General features: G+C 33.0%; 2 protein-coding genes across 12 annotated transcripts in view; one reads left to right on the plus strand and one right to left on the minus strand.

The window, feature by feature from the left end:
• LOC106055834 (uncharacterized) overlaps positions 1 to 4,885 on the plus strand; it is a 58,470-nt gene extending 53,585 nt beyond the window's left edge. For all 11 annotated transcript variants that reach the window (XM_056033049.1, XM_056033050.1, XM_056033048.1 and 8 more), the window contains one exon: positions 718 to 4,885. In XM_056033049.1, the coding sequence (XP_055889024.1) occupies positions 718 to 873 (156 nt within the window). In that variant the 3' untranslated portion in view covers positions 874 to 4,885. The remainder of the gene's footprint in view (positions 1 to 717) is intronic.
• Positions 4,886 to 6,051: 1,166 nt separating this feature from the next.
• On the minus strand, positions 6,052 to 12,448 carry LOC129926580 (uncharacterized). The gene is made up of 2 exons (XM_056031465.1): positions 12,079 to 12,448; positions 6,052 to 10,293 (listed from the first exon to the last, which is right to left on the minus strand). The coding sequence occupies exon 2, from the start codon at positions 10,227 to 10,229 to the stop codon at positions 9,123 to 9,125; it is 1,107 nt and encodes a 368-aa protein (XP_055887440.1). The 5' UTR covers positions 10,230 to 10,293; positions 12,079 to 12,448; the 3' UTR covers positions 6,052 to 9,122.
• Positions 12,449 to 17,528: the final 5,080 nt, after the last annotated feature.

Raw genomic sequence — 17,528 nt, forward strand, 5'->3', positions numbered from 1 at the left:
ATAATAAGGTTGCAATGATCTTTTTAAAGGCATGGTGATAAATTTTAAGAAAAGTAAATATATATTAAAAGTTCTTTTTTTCTTGATTTAATGTATTAAATTAAATTTGATCTTATCTAACATTTGACCCCATTCTGTTTAATTAAATTAAGTTATATATATATATATATATATAAATTTTAAATTATTTCTAAAATTCTTGGATTGCTTTAACTTATCTATGCATTTAAGCATGAAAAAAGTTTCAAGAAGAATGAATTAATTACATTAAAACACTTTTCATTCTTTTTTTATTTATATGGTTTAAGTACATCTAGCAAATCAACTGTAGTTACATGTGCTTTTTTTTTTTTTTTTTTCCTCCTCTTTAGTTTTAAGTTAAAAAAATATTTTTCTTTGTTGAGTCCTGGGATTTTTAATTTCGGGATCTTTGCATGCCTCTTAGTCCACCCAAGGCAGTTGGTCGTTGTGTTGGCCATATGACACCCTCATTAACTGTAGAGACATATGATCTTTACATCATCTGCCCTATAGAGCACAAGGTCTGAAATGGGAACTTTACTTTTACACTTACACTTTCTCTGCCAAAAGAGGAAAATGGGAAAGTTGAGAATCTATTAACTTATTCAGAAGTAGTTTGATGATAATAATGTTCTACTGCTGGGTATTTTTTTTTACCTTATTCTAAGTCAATTTGTTTTTTTTTAAATTTTTCAGAGTGACAATCTTGTACCTAACATCTACAATCACCTTGGGGAACAACCAGTTCCACCACAAAGTCATATCTATGACACAACTGGCAGTCATGATTACAGCACTACATTTGATCGAAAAAATAAACCAAAAGTTATTCATAACATATATGATCGGTAGTGGGTTGTGTAGAAAGAGTCATCTTTAAACAAATATATAAGAGATATGTTACTTCTTATCTTTTGTGGGGCCTAAATCACATAAGAGACTACTGCATGGCCTCTGAAATAATTAACATTTTGCTTTTAAGCAATGAACTCAACATTGGATGGACCACAATAGTTTGATGCCATGTCTTGAAATATCATTTCAACTAGAGCAAACTACATCCACCACCAAAACCACATAGCATAGTAAAAGCAGTGGATTATATTCTATGCATCAAAGTAGTTATTACATCTCTAACTTTTGGTGAGAAAATTTTTGAGAAAAAGTTGTTTTTTGAATCAATTTCTCTGATAGTTCTGTCATGTAATCTTGAATATATATATATATAATGTCCATTACTGACTGTCTTAGCTAGATGATTAACTTGTTCAGGAAGTCTTCAGCAATGATAGTTTACTAAACATTGAATGTCTTTGAACAATTCTGTTGACTGTACATTTGATATTTCCATTGATTTAAAGTCAAGAGAAAATATTTTTTTTAGTAAAAGAAATTGCAAATTACAAGTTTTTTTTCCTATTGTCAAAATATAAGTTCACCAAAATGTCCAGTACCCCAATGGCTTCTAGTGTATTTGGAACCATTATTGGAAAAGTTGGCAGACAAAACAATCAACTACAAAGAAAAAAGAAAAACTACAAAGAAAAAAAACTGCCATTTTTATCCTCCAGTTTTCTGTGCTTTGGTTAAACTTTTATTTTGAAGAGATTGACCAGTTTTGTTTCCCTGCATGTACATATTTATTTTCTTAGTTTATTTATTTATTTATTTTTTTTAACAAAAATCTTATTTAGGAGAAAGATGGATCTGTAGCTGCATGTTACTAAAAATTTGTCTCAACATCATCTTCAATTAGATATTACCAAACAGAATTTGCATTTTTTAATTGCTTGATTCTTTAGTTTAAATTATGAACTTAAAATTATTTACTAGATCTAACAGCAGAAAGTATTTTTTTTTTCACATGCTAATTTGAATTCCATTTAGATCTAGTAAAATGTAATCTATTGTAAATGTATGCAATTATTAAACTATGTTGAGATGTATTGGAACATTGTAAACATAACTTTATTTTTTTTTTTTTTTAATTAGCACATGTACCCTTTCAAGTTTTCTAGTAAAAATCTATCTATACAGACTATTTGCTTTGATCATTCAATAATCAGTGACAATGAATAAAATTAAAGACATTAAAAAAAAAACCTTCAGTATTATTTTGTTTATGTTGGTCTGAACTCACATTTTCTAACAGATTTGTGCCCTTAAAACTTATTTACTCTGATCATTATATAGTCAGAATTGTTATTAAAGAACAAGAAAATAAAAACATCAAATTTAAAAAAAATTAATAGTGGTCCTTGTGTCATTTAAAGCCTTTTTTTTTTTTTTGGTTACATTATTCTTAGTCTTACAGTGTTTTAACTAATGATAGAACTGGTCAGTGTTATAAATTAACTAAGGTTGTTAATGTCTTTTGTATGCGATTAAAAGGCCTGTCATTTCTGCCAGTATGAACTTAAAATGCAGAAATGCATCCAATTTTACTCAGAGTATGTTATTGTGCTTGCCTTAGAAATGAAAAGAACTCATTTTATTAATGTATTAATGTTATTAATTTTTATTTCATCTTTCTCTCATTTCTATTCTAGCACTTTTTTTTTTCTTCATTTCATTTTCTGTTTTGGCTGCCGCAGAAATTGTGTAAGTTCACACATTTATTTGTCTTTTGATGTTTTATACCAATGTAAACATTGTAGGAAAGTTTTATTCTTCATCTGTTTAGATTTTGAAAAACTCTGTTCATAATTTTTTTTTTTTAGCTATGTTAAAGTTCAGTTTTGAAATAATGACCTTGACATTATCAGCATTTCAAGGACTATTTGTAATTTTTATTAGAAATTTTGTTTCTGTTCTTTGAAAGCAATACAATAATGGACATGACAGATCATAGCAATGCCTTTTATTTCCAGGTGTCTTTCATCTTTGTACGTTTTTTCTACCACTTCAACATTTTCTTTTTATTGAAAATGTTTTTTTTTTTCTTGTAATGAATTTCTATTTCTTTCTTTAATGTTTAGATACAAAAATGGATTTCAAAATGGCAGTGTCATAATATTTAGTTGATCAATATATAATCTGTGCTGCTAGATGTATATAATTTTAAATCTTTTTACACAACTAATTTTGAAAACATTCATCCTAGTTGTGAAATACTAGTACCTGATTCATTTTTTTTGGGGTGCAAAATCACACAGTTTGTTCAGGGCTTTAGAATATTTTAAGCTTTCACTAACGAGGTGAAGAAAAGACATTTGATCTATTAAGTACTTTTAAAATTCAGATTTAAAAGGGCTGAGAACTAAACAGAATATAAAAAGGAGCAATTGCTTTTGTTGATAATAATATCGTGGTCAACTACAGAACATTAAGCCTTAAACTTTGTTGTTGTTTATGTTTTTCTGACGCTTTCTAAGTGTACATACTTTTATTGTAATCATCTAACAGCTCAAGTCAATTATTGAAATCACAGTGTAATTTATTACAAATTGTATCTATGCATCAGGCCAATGCAGTGATAAATGTCAGAGAACTAATAATTGTTTTTCAAAACTCTGTCCTCCTTAAATTAGTTTATGTGAATGAGCCTTCATTATGAAGTATATGCTCCAGACATCATTTATAACCATCTTGTTATGCATTTTTAAAACTGTATTTTAACTAAAAGGATGTTTAAACAGGGTATTATAAATATACTAAAATTTAATAATAGATCTATTTTCATATTTCTATATAAAATTGTATATTGTATTGAGTTCTGAATATTTTATCACTTAGTCTAGTAATGTTTAGCATAGGTCTTTCTCTCTGGTAACAACAGCTTGGAAGTCTTTAGAACCCTTTCAAAAAATCAGTATGATGGAATCCATAATTAGCAATTAAAAAACTTTAAGTACCATTGGTAATAAATGACATCTACATCTAAAAAAAGGTTTGCCCACCTATTATTTAAAAAATTTCTAAAGCTAGGAACTTAAAAATGAATTATGCTAGAAACATATTTATTGTCTAAATAAAATGTGTTAAAAGGATTTTCTTACAGGAGAATATGGATATTAAAAGCAGAGTAAGAAAAGCATCCAATATAAGACTAAAACAGAAAGTAGGTCAGTGGGCTGCAGAGACCTCTTCTCCCCCACCTCTAGCACATTTATCTTGACAATGTACACTGCATTGGCTGATTGAAATGTTCAAATATGTGCAATGAAATAGCTATTTCAGTTTGATTAAAGAGTTGATTGCATTGTTGATTGATAGAAAAATGTCTAGTATAATAGCCTGCTACTTGGCTGCCATGATGTTAACTTTGAATGTTTGAGAATAAATCATGACGATCCTAGGTAAATTTGTTTTCAATGAATGTGCCCATTTCTGTGTGTTCTACTCAAACTGATGAATGTTCTTCTTATCCTTTCACATTTCCAGACACCATCCTACATGGCCAGACACCATTCTACATGGCCAGACACATACAAATGCAATAAAAAAAATTCCTTGTTCACTGAATATTTGTATAATTTTTAAGCCAACTGGCATTACTTTTGAGAATACATTGTTTTGTTTCTTCAATGCTGTTCAAAGTGTTAAGAGACAAAAGGAACTATTACAACTTTCGAAGACTCATAAATTTTAGTACAATCTTAACCAATAATAGAACTAATAACTAATTGGACTGTCAATTTGGCTTGTTTAAAATCATGATTTGTTTTCATATTGATTAAATGTATGTTTGTTTTTGGGAAAAGGCGTTTGAGAGATGTTAACAATGTTTCAGTGATACTGGACTTTCTATTTGTTACTTGAAAGCTTCAATGTTTTTAAAGATTGTGCCTTGATTTGTTTTGTGAATAAAATTCAAAAATTTTAACTGCTTAAGGTATAAGTCAATAAAATTTCAAATTTTGGACATTTTGTTTTTATTATTTGCTTCTTGTTGTGTTAGACAAATTTCCTATCAGGTAATAAAGATGATGCTAATAAGAAAAATTATTAAACTGGTTATATAGTCAAAAGTAAATTTCCCCTTTCAGACCTTGGGATATATGGGGCAAATTGTGTAAATGTCATCTGTTTCATTTATAGAGGTCTATGTAAATTGCAGTATCTCTGATTCTCCACACCATATGAACTAAGTTACATTCTAGTCCAGAGATAAGTCTTTTGTTTCTTTGGGCAGGAAAGTGTTGTTTGTTTATAAGGACTAAAGTGTAAGCTTAACTCAGGAACTGAAGCACACACAGCACACAGCAATTTTTTTCCCTATAAGAGTTTTCCTTCAATGGCATCACCAAGCACTTCTCAACATTTATTAAAACAAACTCAGTTTGGTACTTGCCCATCTGAAATCTAACCAGGAATGACTTGTGGTAGCTAGAGCCTTGCTTAGTTTGCTCGTAGTGTATGCAAATTGTAATTGCTGTTATCTTTAGAAAAAAAAAAAGGGGGGGGGGTGAATTTTTAAGTGACAACTCAGTATGGGTGGAAGAATAGAATAGGTTTTTATGGGTAGAAATTGGTTTTGAGTTTAATTTTCAAAAGATGAGGGGAAAAAAAGACGTTTCGGGGTGAAGAAAATCACGTCAAGTGCATTGGGATGACAATATGAAGTCATGAATTTATATTTTGTTTGAGAAGGGGCTGGAAGGGTACACCTTTCCTAATTAAATGTCAAGTTTTCTCCCATTGAATAGTTTAAACCTGTAACCCTATAATAGATTTAATAATAACATGGAACACGAGACAGAATGGCCAAACATGTTGATAGATTATCATTATGTAGAAGTCAGATTGAAGGAAGTCGCTTGGGCGACCAACAATGGCTGTTGCCTAAGGGGAGGGGGGGGGGGGAAGACCCTTTTCAAGTATTTTTATCTTGGCCTACTTTATTGTTTCCCATTCCAATTAGAAAAAAAAAACACTTTAAAGTTGCCCATCCGTGGGCTGTTGTGCAAAGTGCAAGGCATATCAGTGCTTGCATGATTACTGGGAGACCTTTTTGCACTTGGAATGCTCAACTGCGACTCAGCATGTTTCAATGTTGTACATTTTTTTCTTTTGTCCTGCGAGCTCTGTTTGTGACAATCCTAGATCTATATATGTCAGGCCAAAAAGACAAAGATTTGAAAATGAAAGCTAGGTGCCATATTGACATATTGATATAGGACTAACACAACTTTATAGAGTTAAAACAACTTGGATAATCACAATTCAAATATTTCATGCGGATTTACACCCTGGAACAATTTTTAATAAGTTATTACATAGATAAGTCATTAACTATTAGCATACATTGTTAGTAGCATAAACAAACACATTGCCAATAAAAGTATATATTGACAATTTAAAAAGTATAAAAGAATTATTGCTATTTTAAAACGTAGTTAAAAAATATTGCCAAATAAAAATAGAAAAAAAATTAATATTGTCTTAAAAGTGTACAACATAGACGTATATATACTACTCTAGACTGGACATTGAGATTTTTTTAACACTACAAAAAATGTGAAATTTGTTTAGAAAGTTGGATCAATGTGTTGTTTTGCAAAGTAGGTAAAAGAAGTAAAGTTTTTTTTTTCAACCCTAACCTATGTAACATATAATTTAATCTTTAGATCTAGTAATTGAACATAAAAAAATAAGAGTACTCTGGTCTCATAATTATTATTATTTAGTTACTGTTACATAATCTAGAAAGGCAACAGAGGTTTGAATTCAGAGTTTTCCTTCTCCTAGGTGGGTATAGCCAGCCAAGGCTAAACTCACAAGTAAACTCTGCACTCTATCCAGAAGAAATGAAGAAATTAATTGTACATAAAATAAATGAGAAATGGACGAGCTCTCATCCAAATCACAAGAAAGATGACGCTTACTATAAGCTATCCCGACAAGACCAACGTCTAATCTTTCGACTCAGGACCGGACACAACAGAATGCGACAACACATGTTCCGGAAGCTCAAAATTGGAAACAGTGAAATCTGCCCATGTGGAGTATCACCAGAAAATGCCGACCACGTCCTCCAAAACTGCTCTCTCTACCAAGAGGCCCGTATAAGACATTGGCCCCAAATCACCCCAATAGAAAGAAAACTATATGGAGAGCTCCCTGATTTGGAAACCACTGCGCAGTTCATCTCATGTATTGGTCTAGTCATATGAACACTCCAACATAACAATGAGAACGATGAAGAAGAAGAAGAAATCTGTTTAAATGTACATAAGATGATTTAAAACAACATGAATTATTTCGATCAAGGATTTTCGAAACATTATCTCAATGGAAACAAACACGAAATGACTTTGTTTCATATATTTGCATGAATATCCCAGAAATGATTTTGCATTATTTCTAAACTTTGAAAACTAAAGATCATTACTTTTCTAAGACAGAAAAGATTGATTGGGGCGACTCCCCTTAGAGCTTAAAAAAAGAGTTTACGTATATAAAAAAAATATAAATATTTGTCTGTGAATCGATCAATTGCGGATAAGAATTCATTTCCGGTTTCCAGTCTAGTATAATATATAGGTCTATGGTGTACAAGATATTTTCACACAAAAAAAAGTACAAAAAGTTAGTGCTAAAAAAATTTAGAAATAGTGCTACACAAAATGAAAAAAAAAACAAAGTTTCAAAGTACTACCTCCATGATTAACTCTATCTCTCCGTAATTATTTTCCATGTTCAGAAGGAATATTCATTTTTCCCATTTGTATTTAACTAGCCTGTTAGGGTAAAACTTCAATGACACTTTTTTTTTTTAAATCAGAAAATGTTATAAGTGGTATAGATAAATGCATGCCCTTTTTATATAACACCAAAGTTAATGAAGTTAATTAAAGTTTATGAACCCAAAAAATTAAGTTAATTTTATGGGGTCAAATCAACGATGGTATCGTCAATCAGAAGAGAAAGAAAGATCTAGATCTATTACCATGTTTGTAAAGAATAGAAGGAAGATGTATGTAAATATTTCTACTACTATTTTAAAACAGTGACATACTAAACACTGACATATACATTATTTCTGTCGTACTTTAATATAACAAAGACTGTGTCAACATCTAAAGCTTTATTACAATGAATGACGAAAATAACTACACACATGGTAAAGGTCAAGACACAGGAAGATAGTACACAATCGACTTCACGTGAGTTCACAACTATAAACAAACACTAGGGGCGACAATCGATATAAACAAATTCACGACAATTTCATGCACAGATCTGAGGCTATAAATGATAAAAATAAATTACATAAATATATGTAATAACCCCAAGTAGCGTCATCTATATGCATGGTGTGGTATCATTGGATTACAGTTGTATTCACTAAGTTCTAATTCACCTCGAGGAGTTCCTTGTTTTTAGTTGGCATGAATATGACGCAGTGAAGGTTGCACAAATTAAAAAAAAAAAAGGTGTTGAGTACAAGCGTTGTACGAAATGAAATAACGTGGACTGTACACAAGTTTGATGTGAGGGTTAGACACAAATATTTGAGTCTTTGTTATTTATATTATTACTATCAGTACACACCAGCTACCCCCGTTGATTTGTTCCCAGGCTTTAAACTGTTTTATATGGACGGAACAACCGCGTCTTTTCTTTCTTTTTTTTTTTATATTTTAATAAACTATCCCCGTAACCTACGTTTTAGCCCGTGAATGTGTGTGTATCTGTGACACTGAAATTGTACGACTCGTTCTCTCTCCCTCTCTATCTTTTTCGCTCTCTGGAACCTCCATTAAAAAACAACAACTGGGAATTGTAATAGCTCCGACATAGACTTTTGACTTGATTTGGAAAGACCAGCTTCATAACGCACTCCCTGCACATAAACGCACACATGCTTTGGGCCCGTGAATTCTAGTATCATTTTTACTTATTCTCCCATACCCTCTCCCGGCCCACAACGTACATTTAGGAAAAAAAAAATAAAACACAGGAAGTCCGATTTATACTTTATTTATAGACTGCGGCCTTTTGGGGAAATACCGAAAATAAAATACAAAGGTTTGATAGAAAGCTTGCTTTTCTTTCGCGAATGGCAATGGTCAGGTTACGAATCAATCAAAGCCGGTTCTTGGTGTTATGTATGACGCGGTAACTACAAAAGTTACTATTCGAGAGAATTCCCCACCTCAAGATAATCGATACTGCACATCAACTTTCAGACTGTCTTTCATTCGACTACACAAGTTTTGAACGATTCCTTCAGCTATTGGCTGAACATCTGTGTGGACAAACCCACTGCAAAATCCTCGTCCTTCACGTCGCACTATTGAGTTTTGGTCAACTGTCATTCCGATACTTTTATAACGACCAAAATGTTGATATACAGCGTCTTCTAACTGGCGATAACTTTCAAACGATTTCAGTATTTGAATATCGAAACTGGTTTGAGGGAACTGAGCTCCGGACGAGGAGCATCTATATCTACCTGTGCCTTCACGTCTGCTCTGGTGAAACCTTTGGTTCTGCTTAAACGAGTTGCAATACTGGACGCTGCTGGCAAGGTCGGAATCACTTGGAGATTTGACCAGCGGGTATACACCTTCATTATTCCATCGTCGTATTCCACCGTAGTTTCTTCTTCTACCCCTAAATCGTCTTGGAGACGAATCGCAGCTTCCTCCACTCACGTAACTATCTGCTGAAGAAGCGCTGAGATTTCCTTCTAAAACTCTCGGCCTAGCTAGTTGTCGGCCCCGGTTATTCTGATTGAATCGGTGCGGCTGGTCGTCATGGTGATGACCTCTAAAAGTAGGCGTACACCTCGCTGAGCACTCTTCCAGCATTGCAGCATTACCTTCATGTCTGTTTCTCTCTAAACCAGACTCCCGATACAAGTCTGTCTGAACAACATCGTACGTAAGAGAGTTATTTCTGGCAGCCAGACTCACAGCCATGTTGTTGGGACTCCTGGTTTCTTGGTAACTATCAAGATATTGATCTGCTATGTTTTTGTTTCTTATTGGATCAGTGACATATTGATTTCCTCCTTCCTTATAATCGTATGGGTGACGTTCAGGTGTACAGGGGCTTCTATTATGACCACGATGTGGTGACTGAGGGCCCCGTAGGTCCGAGCGAGCATCCTGCGATGAAAAACGTGTTGGGGTGACACAATTTCTGTCTAGAAAACGGTGAAGGCTAGACGGGGAATTGTGACGGTGTTGAGAGTAAACGTTAGAAGCAGCTGACCTCCCTTGTCCATTTGGTCTGATTGGTGGATTAAAAACTGACATTTTGAATGTATTTGCGTGCGCGCGCCTGAGTCAAATTAAAAAAGGTGTAAGACTTCTTGGAAATCTGAAATACAAATATATCAATTAAGATTAAAACTGGCCTGTTAAATAAGATGTCATTTGAAATAAAAAAAAAAGTATGTATATGTACGCATGTGTAATCTAGCATGACTACACCTTTATGTACCTAGAATGTGACAACATTCTTACAAGCTTATATCAACTCTGTCTAGTAAAAGGTTTGTACACTTTATTTCCAGGGTAACCAACGTCGGATCTTTTTTGTTTTTGTTTATTTCTATGACTTTAATTCTGCGTTTCAAACTAGGTCATGCGATATTTATTTTTTGGTGCATTTATTTGTTTTGTATTCAGTCGTACAAAAAGTCTCTCACGCTCTCACGACAAGTAACATGCTACTTCAGAAATTGTTCATAGTTTATTTGATTGTCCTATTTTTTCGGCTGTAGACATCATGGTTATTGTTCTCTGTTGTAGACACATGTACAAACACATGTATTATACATATTCTCACATGCCAAACGATGGAACAGGGATTCTTCCGAAGGCAGCCGTCTCCAGTTTTCTTAGAAGCCTGGAAGCCAAAGAAATCCCTGGAAAACTATCCTAAACATTTTTGTTGGTGCGTTTACTAGTTGACAAATCAGCGTGAATCTTAATTGTTTTAATGGTGTTATGTCCAACTCCATATACTTAAAACTGGCCTTGTTATTCAAACAATGTTCCTGGACATCACTCAGTCATGACGTCATCACGCGGAAGAGGCGTGTGTTCGGCGCCATTGTATACACGTCCAAAGGAACCTTATTAATCTGACCGTTTTCCACATCGCCATCGGAGAAACCTCCACAAGTTGGCAGAAATGCACTGGCTTCCAGATGTTAACCTGTCATCAAACCAAGATTGAAGCCAAACAGCATTGCAGTGAGAGCATGAGGAATTTAGTGGACTAGATATAAGCAGATTATGAATACAAGCATGTCTGGGTCAAGTTGAAATTTAACTCTTTCATTGCGGTACGTAAGGCACCTCTTAACCGGTATGACATGTAATACTACTTACTAAATATTGTTTTTAATTATATTCCTCTTATATGCATTTTAAATAGATTTTTTAGTATTAAAAAAATAGAAAAAAAAGGGTTTTTTTTTTGTAATGTAGTATGACAGAAATGACTTAACGTAGTACTACAATTATTATTATTATTATTACTATTTTCTATTTTTTTGACAAATTAAATTAAATCTAAATTAAATTGTTTGCATTATGTGTTAAAATTATGGTAAATAGTCTTCTCACTTACTAAATTGTCACCCGTGTTTGTTACTATTAATAGTTAAAACCTGTAAAAATCGTGTATTATTTGTATAAAAATACTGCTTGCATTGTTAATTAAAAATTTTTTTTTTTCACTTTCAGAAAGTATTCGTTGCATCTGAACTAAAATGATGTCGGATTTTCAATATCTTTTCTAGTTTACGAGATCTAAACATGACGGACGGATGGACTGACAGACAGACCACAAAATCTAATAGCGGCCATTCCCCTGTCGGGGTCGCTAAAAATATAAAAAAGTACTTACTAGACGAAGTTCTCTCATAGTTTTAAAAATAAAAACATGTATTTGAATTCATTTGGGAACAAAATAATTATATATTGTCTTTTGGAGTTTAACAATTTCTTATCAATTTTATTTATTTACATTTAATTATAATTCTGAAGTTTTAAATAATCACATACACTTACAAACATTTGAACCCAAATACTTGCATTGGTAAACCAACAATAACACGTTTTTGTTTAGAATGTACACAATTTAAAAACTTACTGGTTTAACACAAAAATCTCTTCTCTCGCTTTTCCCCAAGTGGATGCGACTTGGAACTAAATACCTAGACTCGTAGACACCAAGAACCCAAACACTTGCATTGATAAATATCGAATAGTTTCTCGTAATGATTTATAGGCTTTCAGTTTCTATTCCTAAGAAAGAGGGAGGAAGCGATGGCGGCCTAGGACCACAACAAAGATAGCCTCAATATGGTTGCCATTGATTGGCAGAAGTGTAACAATGAAATTGACCAAACTTGTATTAACAAGTTTTCAATAATTTATAACTTTATCGAATGCAACCGCGGCAACAGGTGTGATAGAGAATTCCACGGACTGCATGAATGAGGCGCCATTATTGGTGTATATTATTGTGTATATAGTGTCGTAAAAAACGATTGCAAGTGTGGCACCTCCTAGATAGCCTAATACATTCAATAATACAATGAATACAAGCAGACGATCAAATGAAAAGCAGGAAGTGATGGCAAGCTCAAGGAACTGTGGGAGAACATTTAATAGACATTGTCTGTGAGAGTACTCGAACAGTTGACAAGCAGACACAATAAGAAACACTAATCATAATAGAGGAAAACCATAAGTTATTGCCAGGCTCTAAGTAATAGAAAGAATATGTCTTCAAGAAAAATAATGAAGATATACAAAGAAAGTAAAATGTTTTTTTTCAGAAGAAGTTGTAAAAGTTTGACTTCGTGTTGGCCATTCTATGACGATGAAGACAGGGCCGGCGTTAGGCATAAGCAAACTAGGCAGCCGTATAGGGCCTCCGATTGATAGGCGCTTCCCACAGGACTAAAAACATCTGGAAACTTGTATCAGATCTCAACCATAAATATATACGTGTACTAGCCGAGCTCTGAGTTTCTCCTATGGCTCCGGGTTTATTGACAATGTACATATCTACTTCACAATGTACATATCTACTTGACAATGTACATATCTACTTGACAATGTACATATCTACTTGACAATGTACATATCTACTTGACAATGTACATATCTACTGGACAATGTACATATCTACTTGACAATGTACATATCTACTGGACAATGTACATATCTACTTGACAATGTACATATCTACTTGACAATGTACATATCTACTTGACAATGTACATATCTACTTGACAATGTACATATCTACTTGACAATGTACATATCTACTGGACAATGTACATATCTACTGGACAATGTACATATCTACTTCACAATGTACATATCTACTTGACAATGTACATATCTACTTCACAATGTACATATCTACTGGACAATGTACATATCTACTTCACAATGTACATATCTACTTGACAATGTACATATCTACTTCACAATGTACATATCTACTTGACAATGTACATATCTACTTCACAATGTACATATCTACTGGACAATGTACATATCTACTTGACAATGTACATATCTACTTGACAATGTACATATCTACTGGACAATGTACATATCTACTTCACAATGTACATATCTACTGGACAATGTACATATCTACTTGACAATGTACATATCTACTTCACAATGTACATATCTACTGGACAATGTACATATCTACTGGACAATGTACATATCTACTGGACAATGTACATATCTACTTCACAATGTACATATCTACTTGACAATGTACATATCTACTTGACAATGTACATATCTACTTGACAATGTACATATCTACTTGACAATGTACATATCTACTTGACAATGTACATATCTACTTCACAATGTACATATCTACTGGACAATGTACATATCTACTGGACAATGTACATATCTACTTCACAATGTACATATCTACTTCACAATGTACATATCTACTTCACAATGTACATATCTACTTGACAATGTACATATCTACTTGACAATGTACATATCTACTGGACAATGTACATATCTACTTGACAATGTACATATCTACTTGACAATGTACATATCTACTTGACAATGTACATATCTACTTGACAATGTACATATCTACTTGACAATGTACATATCTACTTCACAATGTACATATCTACTTGACAATGTACATATCTACTTCACAATGTACATATCTACTTGACAATGTACATATCTACTTGACAATGTACATATCTACTTGACAATGTACATATCTACTTGACAATGTACATATCTACTTGACAATGTACATATCTACTTCACAATGTACATATCTACTGGACAATGTACATATCTACTTGACAATGTACATATCTACTTGACAATGTACATATCTACTTGACAATGTACATATCTACTTGACAATGTACATATCTACTTCACAATGTACATATCTACTTGACAATGTACATATCTACTTCACAATGTACATATCTACTTGACAATGTACATATCTACTTGACAATGTACATATCTACTTCACAATGTACATATCTACTTGACAATGTACATATCTACTTCACAATGTACATATCTACTTGACAATGTACATATCTACTTCACAATGTACATATCTACTTGACAATGTACATATCTACTTGACAATGTACATATCTACTTGACAATGTACATATCTACTTGTTATACTACTTATGTTAGACAGAAGATCCTTGTTTTTTTTAAGGAATAGCATAATCTTATTTGTTCGATATTTATTTTGCGAATTGATTTAGGGGGCCACCAGTTTCACTTTATCCAGGGCCTACACTTACCTATGTCCGGCCCTGGTGAAGAAGTTGTAAATCCATGTCCAAAATATCCAAAATGTTTTAAAAGTACTGAAAAAAAGATAAATGAAATCCCTGTTTCAAGGCTGACAAGACACATTGAGGAACTTTCTTATGAATTACTTGAGCAACTGAAAGACCGTGTCAATGCAAGGTCTTTCTTTCCATTTTTCTAAGACGAATCTGTTGACATATGACATGTTGCCCAGTAAAGAGAATATGATCTTTAGTATCTTTGAAGACATTTTTGTCGTTGAGTCAGTTTCATGGAAAAACCAGATAGTCAGACATAGAGATGGAGCATCGTCAATGACTGGTAGAGTTGCTGGAACTGAAACTTTGCTCGAAAGGATTTTAGATCGTCCTCTTCTGAACTATAATTGCCTTACACACCAAGCGTCTCTGTGCGGAAAAACTTTGAATTGGCAGAGAAAGTTATAATTTACCCTTTACCTTTACTTATCCCTTAGTGTGTTGGACCGTTGGGGCGCTAAGCAAGACCAAGAAAGTTAGAATATCAGTTGTCAAATGTGGGAATAAAATTAGAGCAAGAGAATTGAATAGAAGAGAATTCAGAGAATATTGTGAACTGTTACGTCAAAGTGCCTTGGATTTCTAGAGAACAAGATCTCAGAAAATGGTGAACATTGAACTTTGAACTATTGTGTGCATCTAGATCAGAAAGAACATCTAGATCCGAAAGAACATCTAGACCAGAAAGAATATCTAGACCAGAAAGAATATCTAGAACAGAAAGAACATCTAGAACAGAAAGAACATCTAGAACAGAAAGAACATCTAGAACAGAAAGAACATTTAGACCAGAAAGAACATCTAGACCAGAAAGAACATCTAGAACAGAAAGAACATCTAGAACAGAAAGAACATCTAGACCAGAAAGGTGAGCAACTCAGGAGAGAGCTCGTTTGTGTGATGAGAAATGGATGTTTGACTTTTTCCTTGACGTTCCTTAGACTACAATATGAATACAAATACCAGCAAGAGTACAAACACAAGTACAAATACCAGCAAGAGTACAAACACAAGTACAAATACCAGCAAGAGTACAAACACAAGTAGAAAGCAAAGTCCAAGGTCTCATTAGGTTTATCTTGTCTGTATGTGAAATTATTATTTTAGATTTTAAACTGCTAATATTGTTATGTATTATTCTTAGTAGGCCTAAATTAATGAAAAAAAAAATCAATACTACCTTATGAATGTCAATAAAGTAAGTAAAGTTACTCTTTTTTTTTGGCGTGTGTGAAATCCCTTTCTCTATAGGTGCTGCCTCACTATTTTCTATAGGCATATACAAAATGATTATGCAAAGAAAGTATAACTGTTATATATGTTCAAATGACCAAAACTTTAACGAAATTAAAATCTGGTTTAAAGTTTCCCACGTTTATATTTGAATTTGAGATGAACACTTTGGTGCAAGGGAAACCAAATGTTGCCTGCTCCTGCGCCACGATCAGTAATGGCACACAAACATGGTCTTCTTATCTTATATAATACAGACGTTACTTCAAAAAAGAAGATAATTACGTCCTACGCGTCATGCATTTAGTCATGCATATTAACCAATGACTTAAATTCTGCCAAGTCACTGGTTTTCCTGGCTAGCTCATGCAACCCATTCCATGCTCTAATAGCACTAGGGAAGAAGGAGTATTTGTACAAATTTGTCTTAGCATATGTGACGAGGAATGTGCCTTTATCTTTGTGTCTTTCAGAGTATTTTATTAAATTTTGTTTTTGTATTTGAAGATTATGGTTCAGTGTTTTATGTATAATTGCTACTTTACTTTAGAGTCTTCTGTCCTGAAGGCTTTCTAAATTTAGTGATTTTACTAAAGGTGTTACTCTGATTAAGTGTGAATATTCGTTTGTTATGAATCTCACTGCTCTATTTTGTGTCTGTTCCAGTTTCTTAATGTTATCTTGGGTTGAGGGGTCCCAAACGGAGCATGCATATTCTATTATTGGCCTAACCAAGGTTAAATAACATTTTAGTTTTATGTTCTTATTTGATTTATAGAAATTTCTTTTAATAAATCCTAATGCTTTGTTTGATTTTTTTATAGTTTCATCAATATGTGGATTCCATGACAGTTTTTCATTTATTATAACACCTAGGTATTTTGCGTTTTTAGTCTGTGTTACTGGTTTGCCATGAATAAGATAAGTGGAATTAATTTGTTTTAGTTTTTTTGATACTCTCATTGGTCCAACCAATGGCCAGTTGAAAAGATGATCACGTGTTTCAAATTGGATTGCTAAGAAGAAAAAAAAATGATTTGGAGCATCATTATATGTAGGATGGCCATTAACAGGAAGCTCCATCAGAAAGATGTCAAATAAGTAAGCTGCCCCATAAATAGATGTCTTATAAGTAAGATTCCCCATACAGAGATGTCTCATAAGTAAGCTGCCCCATACAGAGATGTCATAAGTAAGATTCCCCATACAGAGATGTCATAAGTAAGATTCCCCATAAATAGATGTCTCATAAGTAAGATGCCCCATACACAGATGCCCCATTAAGAGTTGTCTTATAATTAAGATGCCCCATAAATAGATTTCTCATAAGTAATATGCCCCATAAATAGATGTCAAGTAAGATGCCCCATAAATAGATGTCTCATAAGTAAGATGTCTCATAAAATAAAATAAATAAAAAAAAAACCCACTGTTTTTACAACAACACAAATAATAAAATAATTCAATA

Source organism: Biomphalaria glabrata, chromosome 6 (assembly GCF_947242115.1).
Source record: "Biomphalaria glabrata chromosome 6, xgBioGlab47.1, whole genome shotgun sequence".
Taxonomy (NCBI): Eukaryota; Metazoa; Mollusca; class Gastropoda; family Planorbidae; genus Biomphalaria; species Biomphalaria glabrata.

Bases quoted from the DNA above. Each gene is read 5' to 3' on its own strand.
- LOC129926580 (XM_056031465.1), bottom strand. From the start codon at position 10,229: ATGTCAGTTTTTAATCCACCAATCAGACCAAATGGACAAGGGAGGTCA.